Source organism: Ambystoma mexicanum, chromosome 13, assembly GCF_040938575.1.
Source record: "Ambystoma mexicanum isolate Mex_15411 chromosome 13, UKY_AmexF1_1, whole genome shotgun sequence".
NCBI lineage: Eukaryota > Metazoa > Chordata > Amphibia > Caudata > Ambystomatidae > Ambystoma > Ambystoma mexicanum.
In genome coordinates, this window is record NC_090938.1 from 20,012,728 (window position 1) to 20,039,635 (window position 26,908).

At 51.9% G+C, this 26,908-nt stretch overlaps 1 protein-coding gene across 1 annotated transcript in view; it reads left to right on the forward strand.

Moving 5' to 3' along the window:
- The window catches only part of TFEB (transcription factor EB), a 420,431-nt gene that overhangs the window by 368,221 nt on the left and 25,302 nt on the right, over positions 1-26,908 (forward strand). The window contains exons 7-8 of the mRNA XM_069633030.1: positions 11,389-11,464; positions 14,159-14,306. Of these exons, the coding sequence (XP_069489131.1) occupies positions 11,389-11,464; positions 14,159-14,306 (224 nt within the window). The remainder of the gene's footprint in view (positions 1-11,388; positions 11,465-14,158; positions 14,307-26,908) is intronic.

Below are 26,908 nucleotides of genomic sequence, written 5' to 3' on the forward strand. Positions count from 1 at the left end.
CCATACTTTCCTTACTCCAATTACCTCCTCCTCTTTGCCCACCTCCTCCATCTCCATATGTTTATTCTTTCGTTCCTTCTTGTTCTCTTGTCTTATTTTACTTGTATTCATTCTTCTCCTTTCACAAAGTAACTTTATCCAACACTTAGGACTTTTCCCTTGACTTCCTGGGTTTCACTTTTGGGCTTGGCCCTTATTGTCTGTTTCAATCTGCTCTTCAGGTTTTCCCTTTCACAAAGTTTCTTATTTTGTAATATCTCAAGTTTTTCTCCTTGGCTACTTTGAGTATAAATCTTCGAGTACGGATTATCATTTCATGTTAATACTGTGATGAATCTGATGGAGTCATCACTGATTTCCCGGCAGTGACCTCCTCCCATGTGGCCAGGGGACGGCAGCCCCTACCTGCTCCTGGCACTGGGGGCGGCTATATGAGGGAGGATCACATGGGGGGAGACAACCTCCGGGGAGTTGTCATGGCTTCATCGGGTGAGACAAGGTATCCCCCATTTGCCCTTGAAAAATAACCCTCCCATGCCCTCATGGCCTATTGTTATACATCTACTTGTTCTCATGTGAAGAATAGGGGAAAACCTTCTCTCCAGACCTGTAGGCCAACCTTCCAACATTGGTCTGCCTTGTGAAACCTAGGAAGCCAACATCACCACTTCCTTTCCCAGAATTAACAAAATACTTGGACGAGGAAGAGGGATCGAGGAATACAGAGCGAATGAGGCTATAAGCCAAGCAAGCGCTCTAGTTATTGCTGGCATACACCTGTGCCCGGGAAATTTAAAGAACTGAATCAGAGAGTCTGCATGTGCTGCTGCTGCTGGCGGGAGAGAGCTGAACCTCTCAGCATGAAAGTGAAATGCTAAGACCGGCGTGGTGGTGCCATGCAGCTCACCGACAAAGAAGGTGCTGCGAGAACAAGATACGCTGGGGGAACGGCAGGAGCCAGCGAGAGACTCCTGGGCATTTACAGGTGACGAAAGCAGTGCTTCACTTGCCAGAGGCCAGAGCAAAGCAGACGTGTCAAGTGGAAGCCGCGAGAGACGGAAGAATAAAGAGAAGGCAGTCGCAAGAAGGAAATGGATGGAGAACCTTCACTGGCTGACACCGGGAGAATTCATGAATGCCAATAAGACCAGATGAGCCACCCAAAGACAGTGGGGAAACCGGGGCGTATCGGCAGACACCCCAAATGAAAACAAAAGTAAATAAAGTATCGGAGAGAGAAGAAGGGAAAAGATTTACTGTGAAAGGGGAATTGAATTGCGAGCAAAACCCTTGCAAATATATGAATGCATGCAGTGCAAGCACAGAGGATAACCAAACAGGATAATATGTCAAGCAGACACATTATCCGATAAAGTGTATGTGCAACTCTGCGAGAGGGTTGAGAACCTGTATAGTACAAGAAGCCCTGGCAGGAGAGTACACCAGGCAATTACAAGTGTGTAAATACAAGAAGCCCTGGCAGGGAAGTTCAACAGGCAGTCACAAGAAATGTGCAAGCTGTAAAGAAGCCCTAAGAGAAATATCAGAACTAGAAAAAGGAACTGGGTTAACAATATTTCAGGTGGACTACAAAGCAAAACAGCTTTGTCCAACGGTGGTGTTGTTGGTCAAGAAAGACATACAGAACTATTGTGTGTGTAAAACACCAGGGAGTAAAGAGAAATCCAGGGGAAGGGAACCACCCTCCGGAGCAAGGAACTTTTTCCTTGAAGAACTTTTGTATTGGAGCCATTTATTCTTTTTTTATGAACACTTTTCAAAACCACCCAAGGTTAAAGACATTTCCTTCTTCACCTTAGAGTTTAGTTTATAGTTTAAGGATCAGAATAGACCTTTGGACATGGAACAGTTTTGGTTTTTGGCATCCTGACACAGACAGATCTTAGTTTTTGGTTTAGGTAGGGAAATTCCTCTTAGAGCAGGGTCATCTAAGCATTTTCCCAACCCTTTTATTTTCAGTAAATGGCTTTAACCAAATCATGGCTAACTTGTGTCCGAGTTTAATTCCTGACTCTTCACAATACTTTATTGTGACTGGGACAAGTCTGAATGTTCCAGTAATGATTCTCTTTCACTTCATTCCGTGTCAATACCTTATCTCAACTGGGACGAGTACGAGCAATCCAGTAATGATTCTCTTTCTCCTCATGGTGAGAAACCTGAAGGTGTCTCACCCGCTTTTGGATCCAGTTCCTGGGGTTGGACCAGTGCGGGAGGATCACCTGGATAAGGGGTCTTCGGGGAGTGGAAGTGAGACACCGGATGGGGAAACGCAGTAGCACCTTCCCTGTAGGATACTTAGGAATCCAACCCCCCACCCCTTTCCGACACAAACACTTTCCCACAGTCAGCTCACTGTGAAAGAAAACGGACTAACATCCGAGCCGTATACCTGATGTGTCCCACTACAATGGTCAGGCAATTACTGATCATTGCACACGCACCTGACTTCCATCACACTTCCCCACACGGATAGGAAGGCGGAGCACGAAAGCACACTCTAAGCAAGGCAAAGCACAGGAGGAAGCAGCAGTTCCAAGATGGCAGTTTAATATTGCAAGAAAGGAAGTGCCCTTGACCTTTTCACCGAAAGCAAGTATCTTTCATGAGCCTTCGAGAATAGGAAACGTAAGACCTGGAATTACAGCTAAAGAATCCATCATTGTGTGTCTGAGGTACCCGGGGCTCTCCTGCATCAACAGTCAAGGCGGGGAGAAGCGATTGCTGCCATGATACTGTCCTTGGCTCCTACAACAAAGCAGCACCAGTGAAGTCAGCACAGCCGGTGAGTTGGGGGGACTGATAGATATCAAACCGGTCTGTATGGAAACCAAGGTTGCAAGCGGCAACATCGTATGAAGAATATTGAAGAGAACAGTGCATGAAGCATATGTGGCGAGCGAGTGTCACGAATATAATCAGAATAGCAGATGAGTGATGGAACTTTGAAACTAACATACAATCCCGCAGACAGAGTGGTCCGGCACCACGAGGGTGCTCATTCGAAGGTCTCTGTTAGGTATCCAACGAAAAGGTGACAAAGGTTAAAACAAGGGGAATTGTGAAATCGAAGTGGTCCTGTAGTGGGTCAAGCCAAACCCCATGCATATTCGAAGGTCTTCGATCTATGAAGTAAATTGAAATTGGTCCGAGCTCGGCTGAGGGAGACTAATTTAAAAAAAGGGATCTGAGCCCGGCTGAGGGGGATCTAAGGTGACAAATATTGTGGAAAAGGGATCTGAGCCCAGCTGAGGGGAATCCGTTGTGAATAGTGATTCACCCGAAGTGAACAAGTGTACAAAACGAAGGAGGAGAAGAACTATTTTAATTGACTGCATCAGGCCCTCTGAGTGAAGAGACTTTTAAAAGCAAGGAGAATTGCGTACTGATGGCTTTGATACGATTAATTGGACAGTATCCTCATGCTAAAGAAGCCAGAGACTGTGCTATGCTTGAGTGAACCGCCTTGTCCTATGCTGAAAACGTGGGGAAGGGAGGCCAATCGCCTGAACAATCTGACATATCATTTTTAACACTTCTTTCTTTTCATAAAATGTTTTCCCCCCACATTATTTGTATTTAGATTCAAGGATTGGCAATAGTTTATTTTAGTATAGGCCCTTTTATTTTGACAAAGACACCACTAGGACTGCGTTATTATTATTTGATTGTTGTAGCCTGCTCCCATCTGTAGAGTTAGGCTTAGATCGCCATTGATCACACCCTTTCTTGAAGTTCAATAAAAACCCTTTTTTAAAAAAAAAATATTAACATGTTTATTAATTTTAAATATAATACAACGCAAGATATACAACCAATACATGAACATAAAATACATAAGCCAGGATCATCATATTTATGATTACACATTCTCTATAGAGAGGAAAAATTACAGATTTGATTCAAACCAGGAAGACAATAGTCTTATAAGTCCAAAAATCTGCCCCAGATTCGATCAAACAAATTCATTTTCTTATCCCTGTATAGAATCAATCTTTCCATTCTGGATACTTGTTTCAGATGATCCATCCATTCTGAAATTGTCGGTCTGTCATTACTTTTCCATTTCCTCAATATTTTTTGGCAGAATTTGACGCCCTAAAAAACCAACATCTCTATGGAAAAGAGAGATCATCCACCATGTCATCTTCACCCAAAATTAGAGTTGTATAATCAAAGTCCAGATGCAACAGAAGAACTTCATTCATCCTCATGGTGACCCCACTCTAGAAAGACCTTAGTCCATAACAATCCCAAATCATATGCTCAAATGAACCATTAGCATGTTTGCAACTCCAACAGGCACTTGAATCTGCCAAGCCTCTTGCATGCAATCTTTGTGGCGTCCAGAAAACTCTGTTCAGAATTTTGATCTGTCTACACCTTTCTCCTAGATTCAAGGATGTTAGAGCCACATTCTTGCACAGATTCCTCCATCTGCGTTCCGACATCTCTGAGTCTATTATGTCTGACCATTTTGATAGTAAGTCATAGTTTGGTTCTTTATACTGTTCAAGATTCGTGTACACTTTCAAAGCCATGCCACCTTCTGATTTATATTCTCTCAGCCAACCATGCCACCTCTTGCATCCATCCGGGAATCCTGTTCACCAGAGCTTTTTTTGTTTCCTATACTCCCCCATTGTGCAATCTCTAAGATCTTTAACTAGCTTCAGTCTTTTAAAGCTGATCCATTTTCCTTCTTCAACAAGATCTTCTAGCCACTGTACACCACCCAGTAGCCAGTTTGACCAGAAAAGAGGTTTCCATTCAACGTAATGGCTGGATTCAACCAGAGCGAAGTATATCCATCCTCTGAAACATGCTTTCCGCTCTTGTTCCAGAGATTCTTCCAGCATGATCTCACAAAAGCTGTTGGTGGAGATGATTAATAGCCCGTTCCATCAACTGTTGATAGAATTGCCCTGGGGGAAAGAGGCGAAGATCTACTTGCTTCCGCCATTGTCCAGACATCAGATGAATCTTCTATGAAAGGCACCAAGTGGCGAGCCCCAAATGCCAAATGATAATTTTCAAAATCTGGGACCCCCAGACCACCACATTTTTGTGAAAGTAGTAATTTCCATAATTTTACTGTTGATGCCATGCCTTTTCTTACGTCACTCAATGTCAATATCTTATCTCGACTGGGATGAGTATGAGTGCTCCAGTAATGATTCTCTTTCTCTTCATTCAAAGCAAATACTTTATTTCTACTGGGACGAGGATGAGCATTCCAGTAATGGCCTTCAGTCCACCGCCCCCTCCCCCCGGGTCTCCCACTTTTCCCGTTAACTTTCGCGCTCAGGGATAACGTCAACAGCTTTATGGACTGGTTGGGACCTTCTCTTCTATTTGTCAGGCTGGCCTCTCTGAATTCTTCTGGTATACCTCATCCCTGTTGCTTCATATACAATCTCCCCGGTATCTTATTTGCCGATATGTTCTGTGTTGCGTTTATGGAAGTGGTGTGAGCATCGTTCACAGACCCACCCCTGCTCTGTTGTGGTCATGCCACCACTTAGTTTTGGTGGTCTGGGATAAGGATGCCTCGTGCCCGCCTTGGCTTCTCTCTTCTCTTCACCTTCCCCAAGTCATGTGCCTGAAGTTTCACTCTGTTTCCTCTCAGGTACAGGACTGCACGTATCCAGTTTTTCTTCAGCATACTCTGATGATTCACAAGGTTTTACTTCTCCCCAAGGGGGAGCCCCTTCTCATGAGGCTAGGGAGGTGAGCCTGCAACCCAATAGTCCCCCTAGGGGTGGTTTAATGTGGGAGGACCTCATGGGGAGGAACTCACCCTCTGGAGACATGGACAACCCCCTCAGGTGCAACCCATGGAAATCCCATCACCTACACACACTCCCTAGTCCTACACTTCATCTCTAATCCTTCCTTAGAGAGCAAACCTATGTAATATTGGCATGGTGATGAAGCCAACCAAGTATGAATGACTAGGATAAGGAAGAACATCAGAGGTATGAAGATTACACCTTCAAGTACAGCCACGATGTGGCTCACCGGCATCATGAATAACACCCCGCGATCATTAAGATAAAAGGAGTCAGGACCAGTCCTGCATAAAGAAAACTGAAGACCTACTCGAGGTTGTGTTTTCGAGGCGCGAGAAACCCAGGAGATTGGAATACCGACAGAAGCAGGTAGAGCACCAGACACCAGCGAGATCATTCGAGAGTCAACCAGGACGCTGCAGGAGCATATCCCTCTGCCCGACCTGGAAAGAAGAGTAGTGGCGTAACCTTGGCCACGTGGACCGACTGGTCTCAGAGACTCAGAGACTGCAAAGGTAAGAGATCCAAGAGAACACTGTGGAGCCTGCTGGCCGAAGGAAAAGGCACCTGGAAGCAGCCATGCGGGAAACCCATCCCTGGAAAAACTGGAGCAGGGCCTGACCCTGTGGAAAGTTATAAGGGAGCACAGAAGGCCCTGTGGGGACACAACGGGAACCACTGATCAGGAAGCATCTGGGGAATGCTTCCTCGTCCCAGTGGCATGCATAAGACCATGGGATGCCATAGAGGGGTCTGGTGCTCAAACTTAGAAACAGAAAGCATCAGAGGACATCTTTCTCATCACAGTGGGAAAGAGAATCACTGACCATCAGAGAAGGGTATGGGACCCTGACAAAATTTGGGACTTTGTTGAGAAAAAGTCAACGTGGCAAAGTGTGTGTGAAGGTGAAAACATTGAGAAAGAAATATATCAAGCCATATCAGGAGAAGGGAGTCATTTTCCTGTTAACACATTCGGTGCCAAACATACTTGGAGAAGGGAGGCATTCTCTTGGGCCTAAACTGAGACTTGAGCCGAAGACACCAGGGGAAGGGAGTCATTCCCCTTGGCCTGTGTTGAACTGTGCCACACCATACCAAGATAAGGGAGCGTGGTAAACCTGATGGAGTCATCACTGATTTCCCAGCGGTGACCTCTTCTCATGTGGCCAGGGGATGGCAGCCACTACCTGATCCTGACCCTGGGGTCGGCTATATGAGGGAGGATCACATGACGGGAGACAGCCTCCGGCGAGATATCATGGCTTCATTGGGTGAGACATGGTATCCCCCATTTTCACTTGAAAATAACCCTTGAAAATAACCCTCCCATATCTAATACCCTTGTGGCCTATTGTTACACCCAATGAAAAAAAGTTGGATGAACACATCCAGCTAAGTCCGGCGCTCTCCGTTGGAGCTCTTCTGGAGCTCACTGTTCAGATTGTGTTTGTTTTAATGTTTAATAAGCTTAGAGTTCATCGCTCATGGATATCTAAAATCGTATTTAGAGCCACTTTAGAAACATTTCAAGAGTATAATCCTGAATCTGCGGAGCATCAACAGCTGGGTGTTTTGCTAAATAAGAAGCAGACTTGTTTCATTTTGTGTATGGTTGCTTTAATGCCAATGCATTTCGGGGCGTATCTCCTTCTTCAGGGCGTTAACCGTACCACTTATTGTAAATTCTTACATAATTATAATACGAGAATAAATGAAAATGTTTCAATCCACATCATGTGAAAATTCCAAATCAAAACAAGATTATAATTCCAATCAATAGTTTGAGAGTAAATAACCAATATTAACATAGTTCACCATAGTTGAGTACACAAATCAACAAATGCATAAAATGAATAATTGAAAAACATACATACCCAGTAAAGGTAATTTGTTAAAGATGAAAGATTAGATGGTGGGGGGGGAAAAAACAACAACATAGAGCCCTTGTTAGGTAAAAGTAGGTTCATGTTTGCGCACATTCATTTCTAAATCCAGGATAAATCCCATACATGACTATCATGTTTTCAAAATTACCTTAATCATTTTCCTGTGGTGTCTAGCACCCTTCTTTAAAGAAAAACTTCTTACGTACAGCACTCCAGCCGTCTGTATTCTAAATTTAAAGAAAAGTAATACTAACAATGATGTATACTGTAATCGTTGTTCTATATGTATGCAAACGTTATACCTAATTCTTCTTAAATGTGGGGCACAGACTCACCCGTAGTGTTGTTTAAAAGTCTGGATGAGCTTCTGTCTAACGCTTCACTCGTGCTCTGCCTGTGTTGCATATACGCTGGTCCACGGGGAGCCGCGTTCCAAGCGGAAAAGGTGAAAAATGGCTTCTAAGTGGTTGCGGAGGTAACCACGTACGTTGTGCGTGGTCACCTGACCACTATTCAGTACTATGTCGTCACGCGTCCCCTGTTTCCATGGAAACCAGGAAGTCGGACGATAAATGTACAGAAAAAGTGCCGGCGCATACTGCACTGCTGTCAGGTATTTCAAATAACAATTGCTGCGTGCAGGTTTCAATGGAGACTTATAGTGACTCGGTGATGCTATTAAACAAAAATCAATGTAACTATTGTTACACCCACCCTTTCACCCATGAAAAATAGGAAGATCACTCTTTCCAGTTCCACCTACAATTCATCCAAGAATCATTTGCCATTCAGACTACTGCAAATGTCTATTCAAGTCTTCCGAGCCAATTTCAAAACCTGGACTTCATGTCCCAGAATGACCAAAGTACTAGGATGAAGAAGAAGAATCAAGCAATGCAGAATGAAGAAACCCCAAGCACAGTGAGCATTATAGTGTTCACTGATACACACAGGTGCCTAGGAAGTTTAAAAGTCAAGAGAAGCAGGGCATCAATGTCTGCTGCTGGCGGGAGAGAGCTGCGTCTCTCCGTGTGGTCGAGAATACTGCATGCCGATTTCTGGCATGGTGGAGCCAGGTTGATCCCAAGAGAAGAAGGCGGCTGCTGCATGAGAAGGATACGCTGTGAGAATGCCAGGAGCCGGCGAGGGACTCCTGGGCATTCGTAGGTAACCAGAAGCAGCTCTTTACTTACTGAGGTTGGAGTATAGCAGATGCTGCAAGTGGAAGCAGCGAGACCCGAAGAAACCTAGCAGAAGCGGTTGCAAGAAGGAAGCAGACGAAGGAGGCTTCTTCGGTCGACCGCGGGAGAACACAGGTACACCAAAGAAAGTCAGTGAATCTTCCCAGAGGCAATGGGGACCCGGGGCGTGTTGGCAGTCATGCTAAATGCAAGTGAATGAACAAGTGAGGGAGAACAATGAACTTTACATTAAAAGGGGAAATATATAGCAAATAAAACCCTTACAAACAGAAAGATGTAAATTGGGTGAACAAAGGAAAAACCAGGACCGGAAAACATATCCAGAGGACATATTTACAAACAGTGTGTCTGTGCGACTATGCAAAAGGACAGTGAGCCCATGTGAATATAACAAACCCTGGCAGGAGAGTACACCAGGCAACCAAAGCTGTGTTAATAAAAGTGAAGATTTGTGTTGTTCAATCAAGAGGTCCCGAGAAGGAACATCAGGACTAGGAAAGAAGTGTATGAGCCAGGTGTTCAAGAGAGCTATATCTGCAATGTCAAGACATGTTTGTATTTCAGATATATTGTTGTGGGCCAAGAAAGGCACAAGGAGCTGTTCAGTGAAAAGCTTGAGACAACCAAGTGGAATCCAGGAGAAGGGCACCATCCTCTTGAGCAAGGACTTCTATCCTTGCAGAACATTTGTGTTGGAGCCATTTATTCTTCTTTGTGAACACTTTCCCCAACTTCCTGAGGTGAAGACATTTCCTGTGAGGGTCAGAATAGAACTTTGGTTACACAAGACAGTTTTTATTTTGGACATTCAGACACTCCCAACCCTTTTTATTTTCATAAAGGTCTTTAACCAAAAACATGGCTCACTTGTGTCTGAGTTTCATTCCTCTGACTCCTCACAGGAGGCCTTCTCTTGGTCCTGAACTGGGAGTAGAGATAAAGAAGCCAGGGGAAGGGAGTCATTGTGTCGTATTGGTTCAGGACTGGGTGAAACCCGCAGGCCAGTGGAAGGGAGTCATTCCCCCTGGTAAATTTTGTTTGAGGAACACTCTTTTGAACATTACCCAAGAAGAAGAAGGGAGGCATTCTCCTTAAAGAAGGCACTTTTTGTTAGTTTAACCTTTACTTATATAGTGTGAAGGATAGAAGTAGGTTTTGACACAGGACAGTGTAATTTATGTTGACTGATATTCTCACAGACCCTTTTATTATTAGTTTTGAGGCAGGGAAATCTCTCTTAGAAGTTAGGGATTGTGAGGACCATTTTTACACAGAAGTAGGTCCATAGCCAAAATAATGCCACTGTTGTGTCAGCTTCCTTCTTCAACACCCTTACAATACACCTGCAAGCAAACTCGTAACTCGCGGGTTTGCTCTTCCCAGTCGCCGCCTCTTTCTTTTATTTCTTTGCTGTGGGTCTTCCTCTGAGCATTCTTGCAGCCCTTTCGCTGTATTTGGTTTTTTTTTATTTTTATTTGTTTTTGGTTAAACAAACCTTTACAAAATGTTAAATTATATGTTATCACATATTAAACACTTATTACAAATACAAGTCATAAAACACATTTTTAGAACAAATATAAAATATACAATTTGTCATTACATTTAATTTACAAGGCATATATTCGTACATTGAAAAAGATTAAGATCAAATATCATTGTTAGTTTATATTTTCTTTGGTTTCAAATACCATGAGCTCCATTTCTATGATTTTTAAAAAATTGCTCAATGCTAAGATTAATGGATAATGTACACCGTTCATAAGTCTTTCCCATAAAGATATGGTGCAGTCTGTAAACTCAGTATTAACAAATTTTGCCAGATGGAACGTGTGTGGATCTTTAAAATAAGCACACTCCCTCTGCAGACCTTTTTCCTTGTCTCAGTACAGGGTAGTCTTCCCTTCAAGGGGATAATCAGAGTTTCTTGATGACAATCACATATTTTGGTATGTTCTTCCTACCTTTCTTCACTGAATGTTTTAGGAGGTGTATTATTAGTATGTTTCTTAGGGAGTTCCTCGTAAGAACGGGGGTCCTTGTCCCCAAAGGGGGAGTCTCTCTTGGTGAGCCCCCGCTTGCCTCTACCCCGGGGGAGAGTGTTGAGGAGCGGGCTCACGTCGCTACCGCCCCTGGGCAGAAGTACCATATCCCTGTGGATGTGATTCATCACATCTCTCTTAACAAGATCTTAGATGTGGGGAACCAAATTCAGAATAAATGAATCTAAGGGTTTCACAACATGCCGAAGAACGTGTGTGGTTCGCAATATATCATTAGGGTCTCTTCCGGTCGAAGCACCAGCAGTTCTTACAATTGTCCATTTTATATCTACTGTGTTAAAGTTAAGTTCATGATCTTTGGCAAGTGCTCCGTATTATGCATATGCAAGAGTAAATAGCATCAAATACGTCATGCACTGTTTACACAAAGTTCAGATCTGCATACAATGTGCTTTTACAGACAATTTCATTTTTTCATTAGTTGAAAGAAGGCGGAGGTTCAATATCAACGATCGTATCAAAGAACTAGGACTGCTGATCCCAAAAGCCAGTGATCTGTGAGTATGAACATCTGGGCCAGCATATGACCCTATTATGAGCCTCTCTCTCTAGCCTGAACGAGATCTGCTGGCAAGGCCATTTGTCCACTGCATGTCGTGTTACAGTGTACACATTTTGCATCGCTGTCATTTTCACTGTCCTACTCGCGCTTCCCCTTGGTGTCCTTGTTATAATTACTTCTGGTGTCCTGGCCCCCCTCTTCTCTCTGGTGCCATGCCCCTTTGTTCCCTCTGGTGCCAAGGAACCCTGTTCCACCTGGAACTTGGCCCCCTGTTCTCTCTGGTGCCCTGGCCACCTGTTCTCTCTGGTGTCCTGGCCCTCTGTTCTCTCTGTTGCCCTGCCCCCTTTTCTCTCTAGTGCCCTGACCCCCTTTTCTCTATAGTGCCCTAACCCCCTTTTCTCTCTGGCGCCCTGGTCACCTGCTCTCTCTGGTGCCCTGGCCCCTATCCTCTCTGGCGCCCTGGCCCCCTTTTCTCTCTGGTGCCCTGGCCCCCTGTTCTCGCTGGCGCCCTGGCCCCCTGTTCTCGCTGGTGCCCAGGCCCCCTGTTCTCGCTGGTGCCCAGGCCCCCTGTTCTCTCTGGTGCCCAGGCCCCCTGTTCTCTCTGGTGCCCAGGCCCCCTGTTCTCTCTGGCGCCCTGGTCACCTGCTCTCTCTGGTGCCCTGGCCCCTATCCTCTCTGGCGCCCTGGCCCCCTTTTCTCTCTGGCGCCCTGGCCCCCTGTTCTCTCTGGTGCCCTGGCCCCCTGTTCTCTCTGGTGCCCTGGCCCCCTGTTCTCTCTGGTACCCAGGCCCCCTGTTCTCTCTGGTGCCCAGGCCCCCTGTTCTCTCTGGTGCCCAGGCCCCCTGTTCTCGCTGGTGCCCTGGCCCCCTGTTCTCTCTGGCGCCCTGGCCCCCTGTTCTCTCTGGCGCCCTGGCCCACTTTTCTCTCTGGTGCCCTGGCCCCCTGTTCTCTATGGTACCCAGGCCCCCTGTTCTCTATGGTACCCAGGCCCCCTGTTCTCTCTGGTGCCCAGGCCCCCTGTTCTCTCTGGTGCCCAGGCCCCCTGTTCTCGCTGGTGCCCTGGCCCCCTGTTCTCGCTGGTGCCCTGGCCCCCTGTTCTCGCTGGTGCCCTGGCCCCCTGTTCTCTCTGGTGCCCAGGCCCCCTGTTCTCGCTGGTGCCCTGGCCCCCTGTTCTCTCTGGTGCCCAGGCCCCCTGTTCTCGCTGGTGCCCTGGCCCCCTGTTCTCGCTGGTGCCCTGGCCCCCTGTTCTCGCTGGTGCCCTGGCCCCCTGTTCTCGCTGGTGCCCTGGCCCCCTGTTCTCTCTGGTGCCCTGGCCCCCTGTTCTCTCTGGTGCCCTGGCCCCCTGTTCTCTCTGGTGCCCAGGCCCCCTGTTCTCTCTGGTGCCCAGGCCCCCTGTTCTCTCTGGCGCCCTGGCCCCCTGTTCTCTCTGGCGCCCTGGCCCACTTTTCTCTCTGGCGCCCTGGCCCCCTGTTCTCTCTGGTGCCCAGGCCCCCTGTTCTCTCTGGTGCCCTGGCCCCCTGTTCTCTCTGGTGCCCAGGCCCCCTGTTCTCTCTGGTGCCCAGGCCCCCTGTTCTCGCTGGTGCCCTGGCCCCCTGTTCTCGCTGGTGCCCTGGCCCCCTGTTCTCGCTGGTGCCCAGGCCCCCTGTTCTCTCTGGTGCCCAGGCCCCCTGTTCTCGCTGGTGCCCTGGCCCCCTGTTCTCGCTGGTGCCCTGGCCCCCTGTTCTCGCTGGTGCCCTGGCCCCCTGTTCTCGCTGGTGCCCAGGCCCCCTGTTCTCTCTGGTGCCCAGGCCCCCTGTTCTCGCTGGTGCCCAGGCCCCCTGTTCTCTCTGGTGCCCTGGCCCCCTGTTCTCTATGGTACCCAGGCCCCCTGTTCTCTATGGTACCCAGGCCCCCTGTTCTCTCTGGTGCCCAGGCCCCCTGTTCTCTCTGGTGCCCAGGCCCCCTGTTCTCGCTGGTGCCCTGGCCCCCTGTTCTCGCTGGTGCCCTGGCCCCCTGTTCTCTCTGGTGCCCCGGCCCCCTGTTCTCTCTGGTGCCCTGGCCCCCTGTTCTCTCTGGTGCCCTGGCCCTCTATTCTCTCTGTTTCTCCTCTGCCACCATGACCATGGTTTCCTTTAACACAGGCCCACTCTTCATTCCTCACGACCCTTCCAGTATACTAACCATTCCTCCAGCATCCTGGCCACAGCTTCAGCTAGAAGCATGGCCTTGTATTTTCCCCGGTAACTTTTTGCTAGGTATCATACAGACAGTTTCCCCTACAGTCTTAGCGACAGCCCCTCTGCAGCAGCTCCTTGGGGAGCCTGTCCATGACTTTCCCTGGTGTCTTGGCCTCTAGTAGCTTGCAGTAGCCGGGACACGGTTTTCCAGGCATCTTGCAGGCCGATTTTCCTGGAATTTTCTTCCCCAGTGCCCCGGCTTCGGGTTTGGCCACTGTCCTGTAATCTGCTACAGTCAGTCTGTTCCCTTCAGCTTCTGGAGTGAATGGACTTCCGCCTATCTTACATCGCAGGTTGATTTTTTTTCTAAACCGTGTTGGCATTCCTGGAAATGCTGGCTCAGGGTTTCCACTGGTGCCAAGATGAAGAAAGGAGCCTTAGGCGTTGCCCTCGGGCACGGTGTGGCGGGTAATGGGCATCTGGTGGCCATTCCAAAGCTTCCACAAGTCACAGCTCTTGGGTCTTTTTCCTCAGGGATCTGCGTTGGAATAAAGGAACCATCCTGAAGGCTTCTGTGGATTACATCCGGCGCATGCAAAAGGAACAGCAAAAGCTCAGAGAATTGGAAACCCACTCCCGTCAGCTGAAGATGACCAATGAGCAGCTGTGGCTTCGCATCCAGGTGACAGCAGCACGCGCCGCCCACGCCCATGAGTTCAATACTTGCAGCCCATGTGCACTGTGCCCACCTATCTGCAGCACTCGGTGTCCCTGCCCCTCCCGTCCCCTGCACCCTGCTAGCAGCTCTCTCATATGTCCACACCCTACTCCCTGCCCCTCCCGTCCCCTGCACCCTGCTAGCAGCTCTATCATAGGTCCACACTCTGCTCCCTGCCCCTCCCGTCCCCTGCACCCTGCTAGCAGCTCTATCATAGGTCCACACTCTGCTCCCTGCCCCTCCCTGCCCCTCCCGTCCCCTCCCGTCCCCTGCACCCTGCTAGCAGCTCTCTCATAGGTCCACACCCTCCTCCCTGCCCCTCCCATCCCCTGCACCCTGCTAGCAGCTCTATCATAGGTCCACACCCTGCTCCCTGCCCCTCCCGTCCCCTGCACTCTGCTAGCAGCTCTCTCATAGGTCCACACCCTGCTCCCTGCCCCTCCCGTCCCCTGCACCCTGCTAGCAGCTCTCTCATAGGTCCACACCCTGCTCCTCCCGTCCCCTGCACCCTGCTAGCAGCTCTCTCACAGGTCCACACCCTGCTCCCTGCCCCTCCCGTCCCCTGCACCCTGCTAGCAGCTCTATCATAGGTCCACACCCTGCTCCCTGCCCCTCCCATCCCCTGCACCCTGCTAGCAGCTCTCTCATAGGTCCACACCCTACTCCCTGCCCCTCCCGTCCCCTGCACTATCATATAGTCCATTCTCCACACCCTGCTCCCTGCCCCTCCCACCCCCTGCACCCTGCTAGCAGCTCTATCATAGGTCCACACCCTGCTCCCTGCCCCTCCCATCCCCTGCACCCTGCTAGCAGCTCTCTCATAGGTCCACACTCTGCTCCCTGCCCCTCCCATCCCCTGCACTATCATATAGTCCATTCTCCACACCCTGCTCCCTGTCCCTCCCATCCCCTGCACCCTGCTAGCAGCTCTCTCATAGGTCCGCTCCCTGCCCCTCCCGTCCCCTGCACTATCATATAGTCCATTCTCCACACCCTGCTCCCTGCCCCTCCCATCCCCTGCACCCTGCTAGCAGCTCTATCATAGGTCCACACCCTGCTCCCTGCCCCTCCCATCCCCTGCACCCTGCTAGCAGCTCTCTCATAGGTCCACACTCTGCTCCCTGCCCCTCCCATCCCCTGCACCCTGCTAGCAGCTCTCTCATAGGTCCACACCCTGCTCCCTGCCCCTCCCATCCCCTGCACCCTGCTAGCAGCTCTCTCATAGGTCCACACCCTGCTCCCTGCCCCTCCCATCCCCTGCACCCTGCTAGCAGCTCTCTCATAGGTCCACACCCTGCTCCCTGCCCCTCCCGTCCCCTGCACTATCATATAGTCCATTCTCCACACCCTGCTCCCTGCCCCTCCCATCCCATCCCCTGCACCCTGCTAGCAGCTCTATCATAGGTCCACACCCTGCTCCCTGAACCTCCCATTCCCTGCTCCCTGCTAGCAGCTCTATCATAGGTCCACACTCTGCTCCCTGTCTCTCCCATCCCCTGCACCCTGCTAGCAGCTCTCTCATAGGTCCACACCCTGCTCCCTGCCCCTCCCGTCCCCTGCACCCTGCTAGCAGCTCTCTCATAGGTCCACACCCTGCTCCCTGCCCCTCCCGTCCCCTGCACCCTGCTAGCAGCTCTCTCATAGGTCCACACCCTGCTCCCTGCCCCTCCCGTCCCCTGCACTATCATATAGTCCATTCTCCACACCCTGCTCCCTGCCCCTCCCGTCCCCTGCACTATCATATAGTCCATTCTCCACACCCTGCTCCCTGCCCCTCCCCTGCACCCTGCTAGCAGCTCTATCATAGGTCCACACCCTGCTCCCTGCCCCTCCCATCCCCTGCACCCTGCTAGCAGCTCTATCATATAGTCAGTCCATTCTCCACACCCTGCCCCTCCCATCCCCTGCACCCTGCTAGCAGCTCTATCATATAGTCAGTCCATGGTCCACACCCTACTCCCTGCCCCTCCCATCCCATTCCCTCTGCACTATCATATATTCCATTCTCCACACCCTACTCCCCGCCCCTCCAATCCCATCCCATCCCCTGAACCCTGCTAGCAGCTCTCTCATATGTCCACACCCTACTCCCTGCCCCTCCCATCCCCTGCACCCTGCTAGCAGCTCTATCATAGGTCCACACCCTGCTCCCTGCCCCTCCCGTCCCCTGCACTATAATATAGTCCATTCTCCACACCCTGCTCCCTGCCCCTCCCATCCCCTGAACCCTGCTAGCAGCTCTATCATAGGTCCACACCCTACTCCCTGCCCCTCCCGTCCCCTGCACTATCATATAGTCCATTCTCCACACCCTGCTCCCTGCCCCTCCCATCCCCTGAACCCTGCTAGCAGCTCTATCATATAGTGCATTCTCCACACTCTACTCCCTGCCCCTCCCATCCCCTGCTGCCAGTTCTATCATATAGTCCATTCTCCACACCCTACTCCCTGCCCCTCCCATCCCTGCACCCTGCTAGCAGCTCTATCATATAGTCCATTCTCCACACCCTACTCCCTGCCCAGGTCCACACCCTGCTCCCTGCCTCTCCCATCCCCTGCACCCTGCTTGCAGCTCTCTCATAGGTCCACACCCTGCTCCCTGCCCCTCCCATCCCCTGCACCCTGCTAGCAGCTCTATCATAGGTCCACACCCTGCTCCCTGCCCCTCCCATCCCCTGCACCCTGCTAGCAGCTCTCTCATAGGTGCACACCCTGCTCCCTGCCCCTCCCGTCCCCTGCACCCTGCTAGCAGCTCTCTCATAGGCCCACACCCTGCTCTCTGCCCCTCCCGCCCCCTGCACCCTGCTAGCAGCTCTCTCATAGGTCCACACCCTGCTCCCTGCCCCTCCCATCCCATCCCCTGCACCCTGCTAGCAGCTCTATCATAGGTCCACACCCTGCTCCCTGCCCCTCCCGTCCCCTGCACCCTGCTAGCAGCTCTCTCATAGGTCCACACCCTGCTCCCTGCCCCTCCCGTCCCATCCCCTGCACCCTGCTAGCAGCTCTATCATAGGTCCACACCCTACTCCCTGCCCCTCCCGTCCACTGCATCCTGCTAGCAGCTCTATCATAGGTCCACACCCTGCTCCCTGCCCCTCCCGTCCCCTGCACCCTGCTAGCAGCTCTCTCATAGGTCCACACCCTGCTCCCTGCCCCTCCCATCCCCTGCACCCTGCTAGCAGCTCTCTCATAGGTCCACACCCTGCTCCCTGCCCCTCCCATCCCCTGCACCCTGCTAGCAGCTCTCTCATAGGTCCACACCCTGCTCCCTGCCCCTCCCATCCCCTGCACCCTGCTAGCAGCTCTCTCATAGGTCCACACCCGGCTCCCTGCCCCTCCCATCCCCTGCACCCTGCTAGCAGCTCTCTCATAGGTCCACACCCTGCTCCCTGCCCTTCCCATCCCCTGCACCCTGCTAGCAGCTCTATCATAGGTCCACACCCGGCTCCCTGCCCCTCCCATCCCCTGCACCCTGCTAGCAGCTCTCTCATAGGTCCACACCCTGCTCCCTGCCCCTCCCATCCCCTGCGAGCAGCTCTATCATAGGTCAACACCCTGCTCCCTGCCCCTCCCATCCCCTGCACCCTGCTAGCAGCTCTCTCATAGGTCCACACCCTGCTCCCTGCCCCTCCCATCCCCTGCACCCTGCTAGCAGCTCTCTCATAGGTCCACACCCGGCTCCCTGCCCCTCCCATCCCCTGCACCCTGCTAGCAGCTCTCTCATAGGTCCACATCCGGCTCCCTGCCCCTCCCATCCCCTGCACCCTGCTAGCAGCTCTCTCATAGGTCCACACCCTGCTCCCTGCCCCTCCCGTCCCCTGCACCCTGCTAGCAGCTCTCTCATAGGTCCACACCCTGCTCCCTGCCCCTCCCGTCCCCTGCGAGCAGCTCTCTCATAGGTCCACACCCTGCTCCCTGCCCCTCCCATCCCCTGCACCCTGCTAGCAGCTCTCTCATAGGTCCACACCCTGCTCCCTGCCCCTCCCGTCCCCTGCACCCTGCTAGCAGCTCTCTCATAGGTCCACACCCTGCTCCCTCCCATCCCCTGCGAGCAGCTCTCTCATAGGTCCACACCCTGCTCCCTGCCCCTCCCGTCCCCTGCACCCTGCTAGCAGCTCTCTCATATGTCCACACCCTACTCCCTGCCCCTCCCATCCCCTGCACCCTGCTAGCAGCTCTCTCATAGGTCCACACCCTGCTCCCTGCCCCTCCCGTCCCCTCCACTATCATATAGTCCATTCTCCACACCCCTGCTCCCTGCCCCTCCCATCCCCTGCACCCTGCTAGCAGCTCTCTCATATGTCCACACCCTACTCCCTGCCCCTCCCGTCCCCTGCACTATCATATAGCCCATTCTCCACACCCTGCTCCCTGCCCCTCCCATCCCCTGCACCCTGCTAGCAGCTCTATCATAGGTCCACACCCTACTCACTGCCCCTCCCGTCCCCTGCACTATCATATAGTCCATTCTCCACACCCTGCTCCCTGCCCCTCCCATCCCCTGAACCCTGCTAGCAGCTCTATCATAGGTCCACACCCTGCTCCCTGCCCCTCCCATCCCCTGCACCCTGCTAGCAGCTCTATCATAGGTCCACACCCGGCTCCCTGCCCCTCCCATCCCCTGCACCCTGCTAGCAGCTCTATCATAGGTCCACACCCTGCTCCCTGCCCCTCCCGTCCCCTGCACCCTGCTAGCAGCTCTCTCATATGTCCACACCCTATCCCCTGCCCCTCCCGTCCCCTGCACTATCATATAGTCCATTCTCCACACCCTTCTCCCTGCCCCTCCCATCCCCTGCACCCTGCTAGCAACTCTATCATAGGTCCACACTCTGCTCCCTGCCCCTCCCATCCCCTGAACCCTGCTAGCAGCTCTATCATATAGTGCATTCTCCACACTCTACTCCCTGCCCCTCCCGTCCCCTGCTGCCAGTTCTATCATATAGTCCATTCTCCACACCCTGCTCCCTGCCCCTCCCATCCCCTGCACCCTGCTAGCAGCTCTCTCATAGGTCCACACCCTACTCCCTGCCCCTCCCGTCCCCTCCACTATCATATAGTCCATTCTCCACACCCGGCTCCCTGCCCCTCCCATCCCCTGCACCCTGCTAGCAGCTCTATCATAGGTCCACACCCTGCTCCCTGCCCCTCCCATCCCCTGCATCCTGCTAGCAGCTCTATCATAGGTCCACACTCTGCTCCCTGCCCCTCCCATCCCCTGCACCCTGCTAGCAGCTCTATCATAGGTCCACACCCGGCTCCCTGCCCCTCCCTTCCCCTGCACCCTGCTAGCAGCTCTATCATAGGTCCACACCCTGCTCCCTGCCCCTCCCATCCCCTGCATCCTGCTAGCAGCTCTATCATAGGTCCACACTCTGCTCCCTGCCCCTCCCATCCCCTGCACCCTGCTAGCAGCTCTATCATAGGTCCACACCCGGCTCCCTGCCCCTCCCATCCCCTGCTAGCAGCTCTATCATAGGTCCACACTCTGCTCCCTGCCCCTCCCATCCCCTGCACCCTGCTAGCAGCTCTATCGTAGGTCCACACCCTGCTCCCTGCCCCTCCCATCCCCTGCACCCTGCTAGCAGCTCTATCATAGGTCCACACCCTACTCCCTGCCCCTCCCGTCCCCTGCACTATAATACAGTCCATTCTCCACACCCTGCTCCCTGCCCCTCCCATCCCCTGCACCCTGCTAGCAGCTCTCTCATAGGTCCACACCCTACTCCCTGCCCCTCCCGTCCCCTGCACTATCAAATATTCCATTCTCCACACCATGCTCCCTGCCCCTCCCATCCCCTGCACCCTGCTAGCAGCTCTATCATAGGTCCACACCCTACTCCCTGCCCCTCCCATCCCCTGCACCCTGCTAGCAGCTCTATCATATAGTCAGTCCATGGTCCACACCCTACTCCCCGCCCCTCCCATCCCATCCCCTGCACCCTGCTAGCAGCTCTATCATCCGGTTTTGGGGAATTACCGATTTTCCCTGGTTATTCATTAAATCATACTTACTTACTATGTGCAGGGAGCGGGATTTGGAGCTGTGATGTCTTGCATTCAAGACAGAAGCTTTGCTAGTGACCTATGCTGGCAGCTCTATGAAAGAGTTGTATTTAATGCCTTAAATGATTATGCACCATTGCCACCTTGTGGCTGAATGGTGAATTGAGCGCATTTTGCAAACTGCTTTTTTTTCCCCTCTGTCAATTAGTCCCTTATTGTTGCGCTTATTTCCTCATAAACACAACAATAAGGGCACTTCAGTTCCCCCTGTCGCTAATACAGCCCCTCCCATCACAATGCTGGCAGGAAACTGCTAATGATGGGCCATTAGTCACTGAAGGGTTTTGTGCCAGCATTGTAATGGGAGGGGAGTTGCACTGGGGTTTGGGGAGTGGGCGTGCATTGTAGGTAGCTTTGCCTCTCTGCAGGTGTGCAAGTGGCATGCCATGGCCAGAGGCAGTTACATGCCTCAGCCACGGCCTAGTTTATTTATTTATTTGGACAGTGTTTGTTGGGTCCGTGGATCCGATTGATGTATTTATTTCTGCAATGTTGGTCCCGACCAACATCGCGGAAATAAATGTATTAATTGGGGCCACGGACTCAAAAAACATTGTTCAAATAAATAAACAAGGCTATGGCAGAGGAGCAGGAAGTGGGCAGGACTGTTACTGACTCTGGTGCCCCATGCAAGGACTGGAATACCTGCACAATTTGGGGTACTGGGAACCATGCACATGCAAGGACTGGGAGATCTGCACATGCTAGAATTGGGAGAGCTGCATGTGTAAGGACTGGATTATGTGCACAGTTATAGGGGCTGTAAGAGTTGCACATGCAAGGAGAGGGAGAGGCGCACATGCAATGGGTGAGCTACACAGTTGGAGAGTCTAAGAGCTGCACATGCATGGAGAGGGAGAGGCGCACATGCAATGGGTGAGCTACACAGTTGGAGAGTCTAAGAGCTGCACATGCATGGAGAGGTAGAGGTGCACATGCAAGGACTGGGTGAGCTGCACAGTTGGAGAGTCTAAGAGCTGCACATGCATGGAGAGGTGCACATGCAAGGTCTGGGTGAGCTGCACAGTTGGAGAGTCTAAGAGCTGCACATGCAAGGAGAGGAAGAGGTGCACATGCAAGGACTGGGTGAGCTGCACAGTTGGAGGGTCTAAGAGTTGCACATGCATGGAGAGGGAGAGGCGCACATGCAATGGGTGAGCTACACAGTTGGTGAGTCTAAGAGCTGCACATGCATGGAGAGGTGCACATGCAAGGACTGGGTGAGCTGCACAGTTGGAGAGTCTAAGAGCTGCACATGCAAGGAGAGGAAGAGGTGCACATGCAAGGACTGGGTGAGCTGCACAGTTGGAGAGTCTAAGAGCTGCACATGCAGGGAAAGGGAGAGGCGCACATGCAAGGACTGGGTGAGCTGCACAGTTGGAGAGTTTAAGAGCTGCACATGCAAGGAGAGGGAGAGGTGCACATGCAAGGACTGGGTGTGCAAATGCAAGGACTGGGTGAGCTGCACAGTTGGTGAGTCTAAGAGCTGCACATGCATGGAGAGGTGCACATGCAAGGTCTGGGTGAGCTGCACAGTTGGAGAGTCTAAGAGCTGCACATGCAAGGAGAGGAAGAGGTGCACATGCAAGGACTGGGTGAGCTGCACAGTTGGAGGGTCTAAGAGTTGCACATGCATGGAGAGGGAGAGGCGCACATGCAATGGGTGAGCTACACAGTTGGTGAGTCTAAGAGCTGCACATGCATGGAGAGGTGCACATGCAAGGACTGGGTGAGCTGCACAGTTGGAGAGTCTAAGAGCTGCACATGCAAGGAGAGGAAGAGGTGCACATGCAAGGACTGGGTGAGCTGCACAGTTGGAGAGTCTAAGAGCTGCACATGCAGGGAAAGGGAGAGGCGCACATGCAAGGACTGGGTGAGCTGCACAGTTGGAGAGTTTAAGAGCTGCACATGCAAGGAGAGGGAGAGGTGCACATGCAAGGACTGGGTGAGCTGCACAGTTGGAGAGTCTAAGAGCTGCACATGCATGGAGAGGGAGAGGCGCACATGCAAGGACTGGGAGATCTGCACATGCTAGAATTGGGAGAGCTGCATGTGTAAGGACTGGATTATGTGCACAGTTATAGGGGCTGTAAGAGTTGCACATGCAAGGAGAGGGAGAGGCGCACATGCAATGGGTGAGCTACACAGTTGGAGAGTCTAAGAGCTGCACATGCATGGAGAGGGAGAGGTGCACATGCAAGGACTGGGTGAGCTGCACAGTTGGAGAGTCTAAGAGCTGCACATGCATGGAGAGGGAGAGGCGCACATGCAATGGGTGAGCTACACAGTTGGAGAGTCTAAGAGCTGCACATGCATGGAGAGGTAGAGGTGCACATGCAAGGACTGGGTGTGCAAATGCAAGGACTGGGTGAGCTGCACAGTTGGTGAGTCTAAGAGCTGCACATGCATGGAGAGGTGCACATGCAAGGACTGGGTGAGCTGCACAGTTGGAGAGTCTAAGAGCTGCACATGCAAGGAGAGGAAGAGGTGCACATGCAAGGACTGGGTGAGCTGCACAGTTGGAGAGTCTAAGAGCTGCACATGCAGGGAAAGGGAGAGGCGCACATGCAAGGACTGGGTGAGCTGCACAGTTGGAGAGTTTAAGAGCTGCACATGCAAGGAGAGGGAGAGGTGCACATGCAAGGACTGGGTGAGCTGCACAGTTGGAGAGTCTAAGAGCTGCACATGCATGGAGAGGGAGAGGCGCACATGCAAGGAGAGGGAGAGGCGCACATGCTAGAATTGGGAGAGCTGCATGTGTAAGGACTGGATTATGTGCACAGTTATAGGGGCTGTAAGAGTTGCACATGCAAGGAGAGGGAGAGGCGCACATGCAATGGGTGAGCTACACAGTTGGAGAGTCTAAGAGCTGCACATGCATGGAGAGGGAGAGGTGCACATGCAAGGACTGGGTGAGCTGCACAGTTGGAGAGTCTAAGAGCTGCACATGCATGGAGAGGGAGAGGCGCACATGCAATGGGTGAGCTACACAGTTGGAGAGTCTAAGAGCTGCACATGCATGGAGAGGTAGAGGTGCACATGCAAGGACTGGGTGTGCAAATGCAAGGACTGGGTGAGCTGCACAGTTGGTGAGTCTAAGAGCTGCACATGCATGGAGAGGTGCACATGCAAGGACTGGGTGAGCTGCACAGTTGGAGAGTCTAAGAGCTGCACATGCAAGGAGAGGAAGAGGTGCACATGCAAGGACTGGGTGAGCTGCACAGTTGGAGAGTCTAAGAGCTGCACATGCAGGGAAAGGGAGAGGCGCACATGCAAGGACTGGGTGAGCTGCACAGTTGGAGAGTTTAAGAGCTGCACATGCAAGGAGAGGGAGAGGTGCACATGCAAGGACTGGGTGAGCTGCACAGTTGGAGAGTCTAAGAGCTGCACATGCATGGAGAGGGAGAGGCGCACATGCAAGGACTGGGAGATCTGCACATGCTAGAATTGGGAGAGCTGCATGTGTAAGGACTGGATTATGTGCACAGTTATAGGGGCTGTAAGAGTTGCACATGCAAGGAGAGGGAGAGGCGCACATGCAATGGGTGAGCTACACAGTTGGAGAGTCTAAGAGCTGCACATGCATGGAGAGGGAGAGGTGCACATGCAAGGACTGGGTGAGCTGCACAGTTGGAGAGTCTAAGAGCTGCACATGCATGGAGAGGGAGAGGCGCACATGCAATGGGTGAGCTACACAGTTGGAGAGTCTAAGAGCTGCACATGCATGGAGAGGTAGAGGTGCACATGCAAGGACTGGGTGTGCAAATGCAAGGACTGGGTGAGCTGCACAGTTGGTGAGTCTAAGAGCTGCACATGCATGGAGAGGTGCACATGCAAGGACTGGGTGAGCTGCACAGTTGGAGAGTCTAAGAGCTGCACATGCAAGGAGAGGAAGAGGTGCACATGCAAGGACTGGGTGAGCTGCACAGTTGGAGAGTCTAAGAGCTGCACATGCAGGGAAAGGGAGAGGCGCACATGCAAGGACTGGGAGAGCTGCACAGTTGGAGAGTTTCAGAGCTGCACATGCAAGGAGAGGGAGAGGTGCACATGCAAGGACTGGGTGAGCTGCACAGTTGGAGAGTCTAAGAGCTGCACATGCATGGAGAGGGAGAGGCGCACATGCAAGGACTGGGTGAGCTGCACAGTTGGAGGTGCTTTAAGAGCTGCACATGAAATGTTCTTGTGCCTTTGAAATGTGCTGGGCTTGCAATTCATTACGAGAGGCCAGAGAATAATGCAAGGACTGGGTGAGCTGCACAGTTGGTGAGTCTAAGAGCTGCACATGCATGGAGAGGTGCACATGCAAGGACTGGGTGAGCTGCACAGTTGGAGGTGCTTTAAGAGCTGCACATGAAATGTTCTTGTGCCTTTGAAATGTGCTGGGCTTGCATTTCATTACGAGAGGCCAGAGAATACCTTTTACATGTGTGTGTATATATACATTGAGGTGCAGGCACGCAACACCATTGGGCTAACTGTGCTTCAGTGTCTATCCCCCACACTCCCTCCTTGAAATATGACTTGATGGGTGGGACATCCGCACTTGATTTTTGTTAGGCACTGACAAAAGCTTTTCTTGAAACTGTTGGCGTGAAGTTTTACCGTGTTCTTGCAGAAAAATGTATTTGCACAAAGGCAGCCCAACTTTAAATCTGCTAGTTTTAAGAAAGGCTTCCATTACCTCTCTGCCTTTGAAAAATGAAATGCACACATCAGCCCCCTGTCCGCGTATACGAGCTAACATATAACAATGTTATTTATTTATTAATATTTATATATTGCACAGCAGCCCGGAGGCATCGCGGCACTGTTACATATAGAGTCAAAGCTGGTTACAGAAGAAGGCATACTTGGTTACATCACAGTGTGTTAGGAGATACAGCTCTTGCATATGCATGCAATGAAGCAATAAAAGAACATTTCTGTGTTTACACCTGGAAAAACAGTCATCCGCATATTTTTGAAAGGGGCAAACGGGAAAACACTGATAAACACCCCCGGTAGTAAAAAATAAATAAACACCCTACTCCCTGCCCCTCCCATCCCCTGCAGCTCTATGATATAGTCCATGGCCCACACCCTACTCCATGCCCCTCCCATCCCCTGCTGCCAGTTCTATCATATAGTCCATTCTCCACACCCTACTCCCTGCCCCTCCCATCCCCTGCTGCCAGTTCTATCATATAGTCCATTCTCCACACTCTACTCCCTGCCCCTCCCATCCCCTGCACTCTGCTAGCAGCTCTATCATATAGTCCATTATCCACACCCTACTCCTCCCATCCCCTGCTAGCAGCTCTATCATATAGTCCATTCTCCACACCCTACTTCCTGCCCCTCCCATCCCCTGCACCCTGCTACCACTCTATCATATAGTCCATTATCCACACCCTACTCCTCCCATCCCCTGCTAGCAGCTCTATCATATAGTGCATTCTCCACACCCTACTCCCTGCCCCTCCCGTCCCCTGCACTATCATATAGTCCATTCTCCACACCCTGCTCCCTGCCCCTCCCATCCCCTGAACCCTGCTAGCAGCTCTATCATATAGTGCATTCTCCGCACCCTACTCCCTGCCCCTCCCATCCCCTGCACCCTGCTAGCAGCTCTCTCATAGGTCCACACCCTGCTCCCTGCCCCTCCCATCCCCTGCACTCTGCTAGCAGCTCTATCATATAGTCCATTCTCCACACTCTGCTCTCTGCCCCTCCCATCCCCTGCACTCTGCTAGCAGCTCTATCATATAGTCCATTCTCCACACCCTACTCCCTGCCCCTCCCATCCCCTGCACCCTGCTAGCAGCTCTATCATATAGTCCATTCTCCACACCCTACTCCCTGCCCCTCCCATCCCCTGCTGCCAGTTCTATCATATAGTCAATTCTCCACACCCTACTCCCTGCCCCTCCCATCCCCTGCTGCCAGTTCTATCATATAGTCCATTCTCCACACCCTACTCCCTGCCCCTACCATCCCCTGCACCCTGCTAGCAGCTCTATCATATAGTCCATTCTCCACACCCTACTCCCTGCCCCTCCCATCCCCTGCTAGCAGCTCTATCATATAGTCCATTCTCCACACCCTACTCCCTGCTGCTCCTGCACCCTGCTAGCAGCTCTATCATATAGTGCATTCTCCACACCCTACTCCCTGCCGCTCCCATCCCCTGCACCCTGCTACCAGCTCTATCATATAGTGCATTCTCCACACCCTACTCCCTGCCCCTCCCATTCCCTGCACCCTGCTAGCAGCTCTATCATATAGTCCATGCTCCACACCCTACTCCCTGCCGCTCCTGCACCCTTCTAGCAGCTCTATCATATAGTCCATGCTCCACACCCTACTCCCTGCCGCTCCTGCACCCTTCTAGCAGCTCTATCATATAGTCCATGCTCCACACCCTATTCCCTGCCCCTCCCATCCCCTGCACTCTGCTAGCAGCTCTATCATATAGTGCATTCTCCACACCCTGCTCCCTGCCCCTCCCATCCCCTGCTGCC